The sequence below is a fragment of the Podarcis tiliguerta genome, assembly GCF_965153285.1.
Source record: "Podarcis tiliguerta genome assembly, chromosome: 16".
NCBI classification, from domain to species: domain Eukaryota; kingdom Metazoa; phylum Chordata; class Lepidosauria; order Squamata; family Lacertidae; genus Podarcis; species Podarcis tiliguerta.
Window position 1 is genome coordinate 3269836 of NC_139549.1, and position 13929 is coordinate 3283764.

The window sequence follows — 13929 nt, forward strand, 5'->3', positions numbered from 1 at the left end:
CCCCACATACCTACATCACAGAAAAGGCGGTCTACAGCAGAAATCTGAGTGCAGTTGTTGATCTCGTCTGACAGGTTACCTGTTAATGCTCACTTGATTGGATACCCTGGGGAGCCTGGCCTGTCTTTTAATGATAAATGCTTAGTTCCTGAGCCAGGTCACGGGCTCACCCTATTCAAACAAAGACATACCCTCAAGACAGGATTTGTGAAGGAGAAGACAATGAGGAGGCTTTTCCATTTTCCTTTGACCTCGCAGGAAAAAAAAACATTTGGTCAGTTTGGGAATCAAAAATGCTTTCAGGTCGGTCTTCCTTGTGCTGATGTCTGTACGTGCTTGTTTGGTACATTTATGAACATTTATTATATAGCTAAGACTTCAAATTCTTATCGCACTGCCTTCTTACTTATGAGTGCCTCTAAGTTCAACAGCAAGGAGCAAACAGACCCGGGGGCATCACAGGTGTGCAAAAAGTACTATTTGTCCTGCTTGCAGGCTGGCCACTGCTAGAAAAGGATGGGGGGCTTAGATGGGCCTGATCCAGGATGCTGTTTTCTGTTCTGACGATGGAGGGCTCTTGCCTGTGGAAATCTGATTGGCCCCAGCGAAAATAGGCTTGCTGGACCACTTGGGCCTCTGGTCAGATCCGACAAAGCTCTTCTCCTTACGCACTTTTGCCAGTTCCCCCCTCCAGGAAAAACAGCCTGCTGTTGGAGCCAGCTGCAGAAATCTGTACCTCTCTGGATGCCTTCCAAGTGACAAGCTGTTTCCAGGCCTTAGCCGAGGTGGCTGGCTAAGAGCCATCCCAAAACCTAGCGAGCAAGCAGATTCGGCTCGCTGGTGCCTATTAAAGAAAATATGTAAGTCTTTTGTCTGATTAATAGCCAGAAAGAAAGAAGAATTGGTCTCCGTAAGCATGATATCTGCAACACCGCTGTTGGCCTTTTTAAAAAATAATAATAATAAAGACCGGGGGGTGCAAGGTAGGAGGGGAAGTTAATTATATCCTGTCAAGAGGGGAAAGTGAAACAAAATGTTAGGTTCAGGTTCCTCCAGTTGCTTCCACAAGGCCCTACCCACATGCTTGGCCACGAAGGACAAAGTCACAACTGCAGGTCAGGAATGTGTGGGCGTTGTAAAACAAACGTAAACAACCTTTATGGGCGTTGTAAAATGTGAAATGAAAAGCAGGTGGGAAATAGGCGGGGTGAGATCTTGTTAGCGTGGCCTCCTCCTTGTTCAGTTTACAGGTGTATTATTCAGCTATGGTTATTTATCAGGTGTGAATGCTCCTTAAAACTAGGCCACGCATTTGTTGTTGCAGAAAGGACTAGAAACAGGAGCAGGCTCATCTAGTTCATCACAGTGACCAAATACCCCTGAGGTGCTTGGAATAATAATAATAATAATAATAATAATAATAATAATTTATTATTTGTACCCGTCCCATCTGGCTGGGTTTCCCCAGCCACTCTGGGCGGCTTCCAACAAAGATTAAAAATACATTAAAATGTCACACATTAAAAGCTTCCAAAAACAGGGCTGCCTTCAGATGTCTTCTAAAAATCTGGTAGTTTTTCTCTTTGACATCTGGTGGGAGGGAGTTCCACAGGGCGGGCGCCACCACCAAGAAGGCCCTCTGCCTGGTTCCCTGTAACCTGGCTTCTCGCAGCGAGGGAACCGCCAGAAGGCCCTCGGACCTGGACCTCAGTGTCCGGGCAGAACGATGGGAGTGGAGACGCTCCTTCAGGTATACTGGGCCGAGGCCATTTAGGGCTTTAAAGGTCAGCACCAACACTTTGAATTGTGCTCAGAAATGTACTGGGAGCCAATGTAGGTCTTTCAGGAGTGGTGTTATGTGGTCTTGGCGGCCGCTCCCAGTCACCAGTCTAGCTGCCGCGTTCTGGATTAGTTGTAGTTTCCAGGTCACCTTCAAAGGTAGCCCCACATATAGCGCATTGCAGTAGTCCAAGCAGGAGATAACCAGAGCATGCACCATTCTGGCAAGACAGTCTGTGGGCAGGGAGGGTCTCATTCTGCGTACCAGATGGAGCTGGTAAACAGCTGCCCTGGACACAGAATTAACCTGCGCCTCCATGGACAGCTGTGAGTCCAGAATGACTCCCAGGCTGCGCACCTGGTCCTTCAGGGGCACAGGTACCCCATCCCAGGTAGACTGCCTCTAGACCTGGGGTTCCACAAGGACATCACAGAACGCTGCAGCTGGGTCAGGCCAAAGGGATCTAGTATAGGATCCTGTTCTCCCACCCAGATGCCCCAAGGGGAAACTTGAAAAGAGAACATGACCGCAACAACACTCTGCCACTCACAGTCCCCAGCCAACTGGTATTCAGCGACATCCTCCTGACACTGGAGTTAATAATAAAGCAACGATTGATTTGCAGCTATTGATAGCCTTATCCTCTGTGAGTTTACTTATCTAATCCCCGTTTTAAAGCCATTTAAAATGCATCTGTAAGCAAATTCCAGACTTTGACTGTGAAACAAGACATCTTTTTTTTCTTTTTTAAACTTTTATTTTCAATGCGAAATTACAGCAAAAATTACAAAAATTGAATGCAAAATAAAGCAGTGCAAATAAGAAAAAAAGACAAGAAGAAAAACAAACAAACTAAAAACAAAAACACACATCTACAAATAAAACCCTATCATCATTCTAATCATTACGTACATATACACATATTGACTTCCTTCCTTTGTTCTAAGACCTCAAATCTTTGCAGGTTTAAAGAAAGAGAAAAATGGTGCAAAAAGTATAAAGATAGAGGTAATCTACATTAGACACAACAATTTAGAAAGATTAAAAATTTCGAAACAAGACAGCTTCTTGTCCATCCTGAATGTCATTTGGAACACTTTGCAGTTCTAATATTATGAGATAGAGAAAAGCACTTATTCTGCAACACAAAAAAACCCACAATTTAAATATTCTAGATTGCACCCAGTAGCAGACCCCATTAAAAACAACGGGTGATACTAACGTGGGTCTTTTCATTCCAATAAGCATAACTTAGTTGTATACAATCATCTTTGCTAGGAGAAAGTTGTTCCTCATTTCTTTATTACAGGAAAGTACTGTATATTTCGCATATTTGGAATGCTTAAAATTAAATCAAGATGGTTTCATTCCACTCACATTCCAAAAGAGGGATAAGCAGATAGAAGCATCAAGACAATTCACCTCTTATCTTTAAAGGCTAAAAAAGGAAAGAAAGTCTCCCATATCTAGGAGAGATTTGCAGAGACTTCGTTTTCAGTGTGTGGGGAGCCCAGCAGGGGCAAAGTGTAGGCGGCAGCAAGGAGGAACACGTGTTTTGTCCCACATTAGATTTCTGAAAAAAGAAATAAAAATATTTGTCTTATTGATGCTCCCGACTTACAAATAATGCTTTCTATTTGACTGAAGTTGGCTGTATTGGTTTTGACAGAGTGAAGCTTGCACTTAACTCCACTGCAAGACACATTTTAATTTCCAGTTTACAATTACGTCGCAATTTATGAGAAATGTCTGCTCTTCCCAATAATCCTGGCATAGCCTCTAATCCCTCGGCAAATGACTTTACCCAATATAGCCGCCATCCCCTAAATCAATCTTCTGTTCCTATAGTTCTGGGCACCTCTCCATTTAAAGGATATTGCAGGGTTGGAAAATATTATTTTAAAGGGCAAGCAAAATATTCCTCCTCAGTTCAGGATGCAGTGATGGCTACCAACTTGGGTGGTTTGAAAGAGGATTAGACGAATTCCTGGAGGATCAAGTTATCAGTGATGACTAGCCGTGATGGCAATGTTCTGCCTCTGCAATCAGAGGCAGGAATGCGCCTGAATATCAGTTGAAGGAAAACAGGATGCGGGTGGCGCTGTGGTCTAAACCACTGAGCCTCTTGGGTTTGCCGATCAGAAGGTCGGTGGTTCGAATCCCCGCAACGCAGTGAGCTCCCGTTGCTCGGTCCCAGCTCCTGCCTACCTAGCAGTCTGAAAGCACACCAGTGCAAGTAGATAAATAGGTACCACTCCGGCGGGAAGGTAAACGGCATTTCTGTGCACTCTGGCACTCATCACATTCCTCCATGTGCCAGTAGCGGTTTAGTAGTCCTGCTGGCCACATGACCCGGAAAGCTGTCTGTGGACAAACGCCGGCTCCCTCGGCCTGAAAGTGAGATGAGTGCCGCAACCCCATAGTTGCCTTTGACTGGACTTAACCGTCCAGGGGTCCTTTACCTTTTTACCTGCCCGAAGGAAAACATAGAAGGGGAGAGGGCTGTTGTGGTTGAATCCTGAGGGTTTCCCACTGAGGCATCTCTGTGCCTACTGGGAGAAGAGGATACTGGGAGACCAGTACTTGGGCCTCTGGCCTGATCGAGCAAGAGGGATCTTCTGATGTACCCATGGAACCTCCAGGTTCAAAAGCAGTCTACCTTGATTACTAGGTTATTAGGAGCATTTGACCATGGTGTGAACAGGAAGTCAGACTAGGTGGATCAATGGCCTGATCCAAATGGACTCTATAGCTATCTATATCTATATCATCTATATCTATATCTATATCTATATCATCTATATCTATCTCTATATCTCTATATCATCTATATCTATCTCTATATCTATCTCTATATCTATCTCTATATCTATCTCTATCTCTATCTAGGGACGCGGGTGGCGCTGTGGGTTAAACCACAGAGCCTAGGACGTGCCGATCAGAAGGTTGGTGGTTCGAATCCCCGCGACGGGGTGAGCTCCCGTTGCTTGGTCCTTGCTCCTGCCCACCTAGCAGTTCGAAAGCACGTCAAAGTGCAAGTAGATAAATAGGTACCACTCTGGCGGGAAGGTAAACGGCGTTTCCGTTCGCTGCTCTGGTTCGCCAGAAGCGGCTTAGTCCTGCTGGCCACATGACCCGGAAGCTGCAGCCGGCTCCCTCGGCCAATAAAGCGAGATGAACGCCGCAACCAGAGTCATCTGCGATATTTTTATTAAATTGTCTGTTTTACAATTAGGAAAATTCATTTAAAATATCAATGACTTCCCTTCTTCTCTTTCCATGGTTCATTTTGCATAACATAAATCCCTGCATATTTTATATAAACTAAAGTATTCAGTATTCCCTTATCACATCCGTCAAAACTTGTTTACACTGTTGAATTTATCTTAATGCTCACAGCGTTTTCAAGTGTACACAATTCCCCCCATATACTGTATTCAATAAACATTTTCCAATCTTCTTTAAATGTGTGTTCTTCTTGTTTTCTTATTCCATATGTTAGGTCTGCAAGTTGCATATATTCCGTCAGTTTATGTTGCCATTCTTCTTTAGTTGGGACCTCGCTCATCTTCCATTTTGAAGCTAACAAAACACGGGCCACAGTAGTGGCATACATAAAGAACCTTTCCTTATGTTCCTAAAAAATATTTGTATTATAATAAATAAATAATAAGGTGTATAATGCAAGGAATGACATACAATATTAGAGAGAGAGAGAGAGAGAGAGAGAATGTATATATTCATTACTATTACATGAGCAAATTCCTGGAATAATAATAATAATTACAGAATATACACTTAAATACTACAGTAATGGGGAAAAGAGGTGTGGCGTTAACTGATGCCACACTCAAGATGGCGCTTCTCCATTCGAAGTAACAGGGAAAGAGCGCCCCCTCGAGGAAAGAAAGCTTCACAAACTCGTGCTCAGCTTAGACCATAGAGATTTCAAAAGGCTAGAGCGACACGTTTAGATGAAACTTCCGGCAAAATGTGAGCGTAGGCAGCAGTCGTTGCTCTAGGCGTTCGCATCTCTATGATGGAAGCGCGGGAAACTAGTTCCCTTTGAGATAGCGGAAGTACTCATAAAGTCTGCGACGGCGTTTGTCACTCTAGGCCTGCTTTGTCTACTCTACGGGCTCTAGCTAAGTTTTGAGCCACACTCAAGATGGCGACACCGGGGCGGGGGGAAATGTCCTCTTAAATTATACCGCCCCTGCGGCTCCCTTCGCACCACAACTTCCCAATATTAAAAAAGTACTTTCGTAGCTCTCTGCGCTCTGCGCTTGCTAGGACGTATGCTATATTACCTTTTTTTAAAAGTTAAAGAGATGCTTCAGTTCCGCCACACACAAAATGGCGGCTCCTCACGGTCTTCGGATTCCTGTACGGGTCGCCGCCGAGGACAAAAAACGAATCCCCGAGCGCCGCTCACGCGCAGAATGCCGGCGCCGCTTCCTGCTCAGTGACTAAGCTGCGGCTCTTCGGGGAAAGATGGAGGTTCCGGCGCCGTTCTCGCTGCCGCCGTTTTGGGCCGGTGGACCCGCTCCGGGGGCGCTTTACTCACCGCCCTGCCCGGGAAACGCGCCCGGGGTCCAGGCCGAGGGCGTCACCAGGACTCTGTAAGGGGGCTGGGGGGGGGGAGGCTGAGCGCCCCCAGTTAGGCCTCAAAGGGGGGAGAGAAAATGCGCCTGTGATGTCACCTTGCTGACGTCACACCAGGTTGCTGACGTCTCTGGGTGAGGGGTGGGCAGGAGGGAGGGTTGGGGGGGAAGAATGGCTAAATTAGACAAATTATATCTTGTTTAAATGGGCATTTATTTATTTCAGAAGTGGGGGCCTCTGTGGCCCCATCCGGATGTTGCTGGACTCCAACTCCCAGCACACCCCCCCCAAGCAATGAACAAGGGTTCAATTATATCCCGATTTCCCCATTTAGCCCATCAGCATCTAAATAAATGGACCAAATTCACAGACCATATCCTGATCTGGCGGGGATGAGGGTATAGAGATATGCTGCAATTATTTATGAAGGTTTTAGGTACAGGTATTGTGAGTTTTATTTATGAAGGTTTTAGGTATAGGTATTGGGACGCGGGTGGCGCTGTGGGTTAAACCACAGAGCCTAGGAGTTGCCGATCAGAAGGTTGGCTGTTCGAATCCCCATGATGGGGTGAGCTCCCATTGCTTGATCCCTGCTCCTGCCAACCTAGCAGTTCGAAAGCACGTCAAAGTACAAGTAGATAAATAGGGACCACTCCAGCGGGAAGGTAAGCGGCATTTCCGTGTGCTGCTCTGGTTCGCCAGAAGCGGCTTAGTCATGCTGGGCACATGACCCGGAAGCTGTACGCCAGCTCCCTCGGCCAGTAAAGTGAGATGAGCGCCACAACCCCAGAGTCGGCCACAACTGGACCTAATGGTCAGGGGTCCCTTTACCTTTACAGTGGTGTCTCGGGTTACATACACTTCAGGTTACAGACTCGGCTAACCCAGAAATAGTGCTTCAGGTTAAGAGCTTTGCTTCAGGATGAGAGCAGAAATTGTGCTCTGGCGGTGCAGCGGCAGTGGGAGGCCCCATTAGCTAAAGTGGTGCTTCAGGTTAAGAACGGACCTCTGGAACGAATTAAGTACTTAACCCGAGGTACCACTGTATAGGTATCGTGAGTTACATGTGTTGTCAGTCACTTGGAGACTTTCAGGTAATAAGCAGCTAAGAAGCCTAATAGAAAATAATACCCAACAAGAGGCCCTTTCTCATCTACATCAGTTTGGTATTATTTTTTAGGATGGTCTTGTTAGCCCTGCCTGGGGTGGTGTGTCTGTCCCAGGGCGGCGGGGGCAGAGTGGGAAATAGGTGTTGAGTGAACAAGCAGCATTTTGTGGGGTTAGATTTGACTGCCTCAAAGGGAGACAGCACAAAATGCTAGCGCAGGAGGCTGACTTATACCATGTCAGTCCATTTAGTTCAGTGCTGTCCACACTGGCTGGCAGCAGCTCTCCAGAGTTTCAGGCAGGGGACATTCCCAGCCCTGCCTGAAGATGCCAGGAATTAAACCTGGGAACTTCTACATGCCCAGCAGATGCCCTACCACTGATCTACAGCCCTTTCCCCCAATAAGGAGTCAGGTAGGAAGAGGCACTCGACCACGGCAGGAGATGTGGGGCTGCTTTGCCATTTCTTCCAACTCAAGTTATTCCCCGCAGACCTAGGCGAGCTGCAAGCTGACCCTCTGATGCTTCTTGTTCCCCTCAAAGGAGCCCCATGGTGACAGGCACCTCAGTCCTGGGGGTGAAGTTCAACGGAGGGGTGATGATTGCGGCCGACATGCTGGGCTCCTATGGGTCGCTCGCCCGCTTCCGCAACATCTCCAGAATCATGAAGGTCAACGACAGCACCGTGCTGGGGGCTTCGGGCGACTATGCTGACTTCCAGTACCTCAAGCAAGTCATTGAGCAGATGGTGTAAGTCTGAAGTTCTCCAAACCAACGGCAGGGAGCAGTTTCTCCCAACAAGAGCAGATGGAGGCCTTTTAAGCCTCTGTCTCCAATTCACCTCCTCCAGGCTCCACCCTCTCCTGGAGAAATGTAGAACCTTAAAGAAGAAACCTGAAGACAGACACTCCTCCTCCTCCTCTGTCCCTTAGCCTGCCTCCTGGTGCACCTCCTACATTGCTGGACTGACAGAGGCACCTATGAGAGTCCCAGCTCTGGCCCTGGGGGTCCGGGAGGTTATTCTGGGGGCTTCTGTCTGTCAGGCTCTGTGTCCCTCCAATATCCAGCAGCCAGCTCCGAGCCCTGAACTGTTAGTGTAATCTAAAAATAGGCTTGAAATGATTCTTGCATAGTTTTGCCTCCCAGCAGCCGGGTTTCCTTAGCAACAGACTTCTATATTAGACGTTCTCTGATAGTGGCTGTTACTCAGTCTGGATGGTTGAAGAGCAGAGAGATGGAATGATTCCGTGTATACAGTTTTACTTTGTTTTTCTTAGACCAGTAGTTGCATAAGTTGTACAGTGGTACCTCGAGTTACAAACGCTTCAGGTTGCAAACCTCGATTACCTAGAACTTTGCCCCAGGATGAGAACGGAAATCGTGTGCCAGTGGCGCAGCGGCAGCAAGAGGCCCCATTAGCGAAAGCACGCCTCTAGTTAAGAACAGTTTCAGGTTAAGAACGGACCTCCGGAACGAATTAAGTTCGTAACTAGAAGTACCACTGTAATGTTAATTCTTCAGCAAATACTTTGGATGAGGTGTTTATTCCCGCATGGGTATTCACCAACAGATGAGCTGAACCAAGAAAGAAGAGCTTGGAAGACTTTCTGGGTGACTGCAGACCGAGAAAGGAGCCCCAAATGATTGGCATAGTGTGCCGACATGAACTTAGCCTGGTTCCTTAGCTGGCCCTTATGTAGTCTGTGACTGTGTGTCTGGGTTATTGCTGGATTCAGGCGTCAAAATGGGGGGTTCCCTATTCAGCCCCAAGCCTGAGGTTCCCCACTCCTTGCTGTAGAGCACCAGGCGCTGCATCTAATCTGGCTTCCGCCCTGCAGGATCGACGAGGAGCTCCTGGGAGACGGGCACAGCTACAGCCCCAAGGCCATTCACTCCTGGCTCACCCGAGCCATGTACAGCCGCCGCTCTAAGATGAACCCCCTCTGGAACACCGTGGTGATAGGCGGCTTCAGCAACGGAGAAAGGTCAGTCATCCTGGGGTGCGATGGGCAGAAAGGTGGGGAGCGCTGTTGGAATCAGCATTCAGATGGGATGGGATGAGACTTCTGGCTAAAGTGCTCTGCCTGCCTGCCTGCCTGCCTTTTTATGTGGAGAGGGTTCATCCTGGAAGATGAAGCTTTTAATGGCTACTACTCATGTTGGCTATGCTCTTGCCTCCCTGCCAGAAGCAGCGATTCTTCCGAACGCCAGTGGCTGGAAACCGCAGGAGGCGAGAAGGCTCTTGTTCCGGAGTCCTGCTTGTGGTTTTCCCACTTAGGCAATTGGGTGGCCGCTGTGACAAGAGGGTGCTGGACTACATGGCCTGATCCAGCTAGAGGGCTCTTCCGATTTTCCTTTTTGTTTTGTTTATTTACTTATTTATTGATATCTCAATACATATGCCCCGTGGAGGACCTTAAGGTCCATAAATAGCAACACCCTAGAGGTCCCGGGCCCTAAGGAAGTCAGATTAGCCTAAACCAGGACCAGGGCCTTTTCAGCACTGGCCCCGGCCTGGTGGAACGCTCTGCCTCATGAGACCAGGGCCCTGCGGGATCTGATTTCTTTCCGCAGGGCCTATAAGACAGAGTTATTCCGCCTGGCCTTTGGCTTGGAATCAACTTGATCTCCTCCCCCTCTTTCCTTTATCCTTTCTCTGTGATGGAACTCATATTTGGGAACTTCCCTCCCTGGCTTTTTTCTGGCCCATGTAGGACCAGTCTGGATAGTTGGCCTTGGTGAAGATTTGACATTTTCATCCCCAAAAAGTTGTTGACTTGAGTTTCTACTGAAATGAGGCTGCATTTTAATGTTGTACTTGTACTTGTTTTTAAGTTGTATTGTAATCCATTGTTTTTATACCTGGTGTTAGCCGCCCTGAGCCCAGTCTTGGCTGGGGAGGGTGGGGTATACCGTATTTTTCGCACCATAGGACGCACTTTGTTTTAGAGGGGGGAGAACAAGGAAAAAAAATTCTCCCCCTCTCTGCCCAGCGCCCCTTCAGCGAAGCGGCAGGAGGTGCTGCGCAGTGAGGGGGAGAACTTTCCTCCTCTTGTTTTCCCACTCTAAAACAAGGTGCCATTTAACGTGCGTTCAGGCGGCTACCTTGGAAGCCTGTAGAGCGAGAGGGGTCGGTGTGCACCGACCCCTCTTGCTCTCCAGGCTTCAGGTTCCTTTCAACCTGCTCTTTGGGGCTGGCGGGGGGAAGCCCACCACCAGCCCCAAAGAGCAGGTCAGGGAGCAGCGGAAAGGCACAGCTGAGAGGCTCCTGCCATAGCCGCGCGTCACCTCTCCACCTGGGAGAGGGTTGCGGGGGGCTGCTTTAGCCCCGTGCTTGCTCTCCCGGCTGCAGAGGTGACGTGCGGCTATAAAGGTTCCTGCCATAGCCGCGTGTCACCTCTCCAGCCGGGAGAGGGTTGCGGGGCTATGGCGTCTTCGCTCCATAGGACGCACACACATTTCCCCTTCATTTTTGAAGGGGGAAAAGTGCGTCCTATAGAGCGAAAAATACGGTAAATAATTTGTTGTTGTTGTTGTTATTACTAAAGCCTCCTCCCCTCTCAGTTTCCTAGGTTATGTTGACATGCTTGGGGTGGCGTATGAAGCCGCTTCTCTGGCAACGGGATACGGTTCTTACGTGGCACAGGTAAGTGTCTCAGGCGGAGGCGGCACACGTCTCATGTTAAGAGGTGCCAAAGATCCGGTCTGTGCCCAGCCGCTTTTGGTTGGCCACTTTGAGGCCAGGGGGCCCGATGAGCCATGGGCAGGACTCTTCTGGCCTTCTCAGTTCCCACTGCTTGCGGCTGCACAGCTGACGGTTTTATTTCTCCCGCTCTATCACAGCCACTGATGAGGGAAGCCTTGGAAAACAAGCCCGTCCTGTCTAAGCAGGAGGCCAGAAGCCTCCTTGAACGCTGCATGAAAATCCTCTACTACAGAGACGCCCGCTCGTTCAACAGGGTAAGTCTCCCACTGTGTATCTTGGCTATAGAACTGTGGAAGGGTGGGACTTTGCGACCTTCCTGAGGTCCGTATTTGCATTAAGGGAAGTAATAGTGCCACTGTATTCTGCTCTGGTCAGACCTCACCTGGAGTACTGTGTCCAGTTCTGGGCACCACAGTTCAAGAAGGACACTGACAAACTGGAACGTGTCCAGAGGAGGGCAACCGAAATGGTCAAAGGCCTGGAAACGATGCCTTATGAGGAACGGCTAAGGGAGCTGGGCATGTTTAGCCTGGAGAAGAGGAGGTTAAGGGGTGATATGATAGCCCTGTTCAAATATATAAAAGGATGTCACATAGAGGAGGGAGAAAGGTTGTTTTCTGCTGCTCCAGAGAAGCGGACACGGAGCAATGGATCCAAACTACAAGAAAGAAGATTCCACCTAAACATTAGGAAGAACTTCCTGACAGTAAGAGCTGTTTGACAGTGGAATTTGCTGCCAAGGAGTGTGGTGGAGTCTCCTTCTTTGGAGGTGTTTAAGCAGAGGCTTGACAACCATATGTCAGGAGTGCTCTGATGGTGTTTCCTGCCAGGCAGGGGGTTGGACTCGATGGCCCTTGTGGTCTCTTCCAACTCTATGATTCTATGATCTCTCACCAGCCCTGGCCAAAGGTCACAACTGATGCTGGTGGACGGCATCAGGAGGTCTTGTTTAAGGCAAACGCGTCTGGCAAGAGGGTCTAACCTGTCACTCTTCTTTCTCTCAGTACGAACTCACGACAGTGACAGAGAAAGGCGTGGAAGTAGAAGGGCCCATCTCCTCCGAGACCAACTGGGAAATAGCACACCTGGTCAGGTAAGCACAGCTTCCTTTGGATGGGCTTTCAAATGAAGCAGTTTGCGGCTGGCACACAGTACAGGGAAATTACCAAGCTACCTACGTGACCTTTGGGAAGGTGGCATTTTTGGACCCTGCACTGTCGGGACACCCTCGCAGAAACCCCCTCGGCTGTCAAGAACATCAGAGAGGGCCCCCATGGAAATTCCAGCTCCCTTAGAAGTTTTGGGGTTAGTAGCAGCTTACAAAAGGGGCTTCCCCTAAGTTGTGGAACCCGCTTCCCACAGAGGCGAGGCCAGTTATGCAGTTTTCGGCTCAAGACTTGCCTCTTCATCACGCTTGCAAGGGTCTCTCTATTTTTGTGATCGTCACACGTTTTGGGCTGTTTTGAGTCATGTGTTTTTAAATTGTGGTCGCCTGCCCTGGGACCTTAGCATGAAAGAAATAAACCAAATAAATAACATCTTTCAGGTTATCCTAGAACTCTTTGTTCTGCTCACATTTTCTTGGCTCGCCTCACATGGTCCCTTTGGGAACAGGAGCTGAAAAGGCCACTAGATTTTCCTTTTCTTGCCCAGGGAGCCACCCAGCCCCTTTCATGCTCTTCCCAGGTCACACCTCTTCAGCATGCTACACTCATTACCAGCCGTGATCTGTCATTTTCGCACAGGCGTTTTGCTTGGCCCCTGTGAGACCAGACACTTGGCTAGATGGGCCATTGGGCAAAGTTTCTTCTTAACTTCTTCCCTGTGCCCTCAAGTGTGTTTTCCTGGTCAAAAGCCATCCCTGAACTGCAATGAAGCCTATAGAAGGGTGTGTAGAAACCTTCTTGACCTTTGCTTGGCCTCTAGCCTACTGGGCAGCGAGCATCTTATCCATGGCCCTCCTAAAGCTCCCCATAAGGGAATGTGGCCCTTGGTGTATAAAAGGTCCCCTTTGCCTCATACCCTCCAGATTAGCTAGGTTTTGGGTGTTTATATATGAACCTTGAAAGGAATATGCAGGTTTTAGAGGGAATGAGTGGCTCCTAGCAAGAGGCACGCACACCTCTGCGACCAAACTTGGCAAACCTTCTCGTAGCGACGTTCTGAACATGGTTAAATGTCTGTATCTTGTATCCCCGGGCCCAAAGGCTACAGTAATTCCATATTCATCCCCTAAATACTGTGCTTCATTTTCTCTTAAAAACAATTTCCTGTTCTGCAACCATTTCTAGACATCGCGCAACGCTTGCCTCCTGCTAATTTGGGTACTGCCAACCTAATTCCACCCCCCATTTCCTCCCTTCTCTGCAGCGGCTTTGAATGAAGCTGAAGAGCTCGTCGGCAGTCTCTGTTCCCGTCAAGAGATAATCCCAAATCCCTTGCGATGCTGTTTGATGCCTAATGTTTCGGCAGCTCCTCAGACCATGTTTTCTTTTTTTTGTAAACAGAATAAATGAGGTTTAGACTCTGCCTGTATGTACATGTCATGATTCTTATACTTTCACTGTAACTTTCCAGTTTTCTCAGCTATAAGCTTCCCGTCGACCTGAATCGGGCATTCCTGATCCTGTGTCATCTTAAAAGCGTTGCTGGCTTCTCCCCTTTCTGAGCTTGTCAGACTAATCTTGTGGTGAGGCTGTTTGTGTGTGTCGGGGGACGGGGCGACACTTAT

The 13929-nt window shown here is 48.4% G+C and overlaps 1 protein-coding gene across 1 annotated transcript; it reads left to right on the forward strand.

The window, feature by feature from the left end:
• Window positions 1-6220: 6220 nt before the first annotated feature.
• PSMB4 (proteasome 20S subunit beta 4) lies at window positions 6221-13726 on the forward strand. The gene is made up of 7 exons (XM_083416824.1): window positions 6221-6402; window positions 8036-8242; window positions 9331-9477; window positions 11057-11138; window positions 11336-11452; window positions 12203-12291; window positions 13569-13726. Exons 1-7 carry the CDS (start codon window positions 6275-6277, stop codon window positions 13579-13581), a joined length of 783 nt encoding a protein of 260 aa, XP_083272950.1. The 5' UTR covers window positions 6221-6274; the 3' UTR covers window positions 13582-13726.
• The last annotated feature ends 203 nt before the right edge of the window (window positions 13727-13929 follow it).

Excerpts from the sequence above, each read along its gene's own strand:
- PSMB4 (XM_083416824.1), top strand. The coding sequence starts at position 6,275 with ATGGAGGTTCCGGCGCCGTTCTCGCTGCCGCCGTTTTGGGCCGGTGGA. Across the intron at positions 6,403-8,035 it reads GAGGGCGTCACCAGGACTCT|GAGCCCCATGGTGACAGGCA; the intron begins GTAAGGGGGCTG and ends TTCCCCTCAAAG. Across the intron at positions 11,453-12,202 it reads ACGCCCGCTCGTTCAACAGG|TACGAACTCACGACAGTGAC; the intron begins GTAAGTCTCCCA and ends TCTTTCTCTCAG.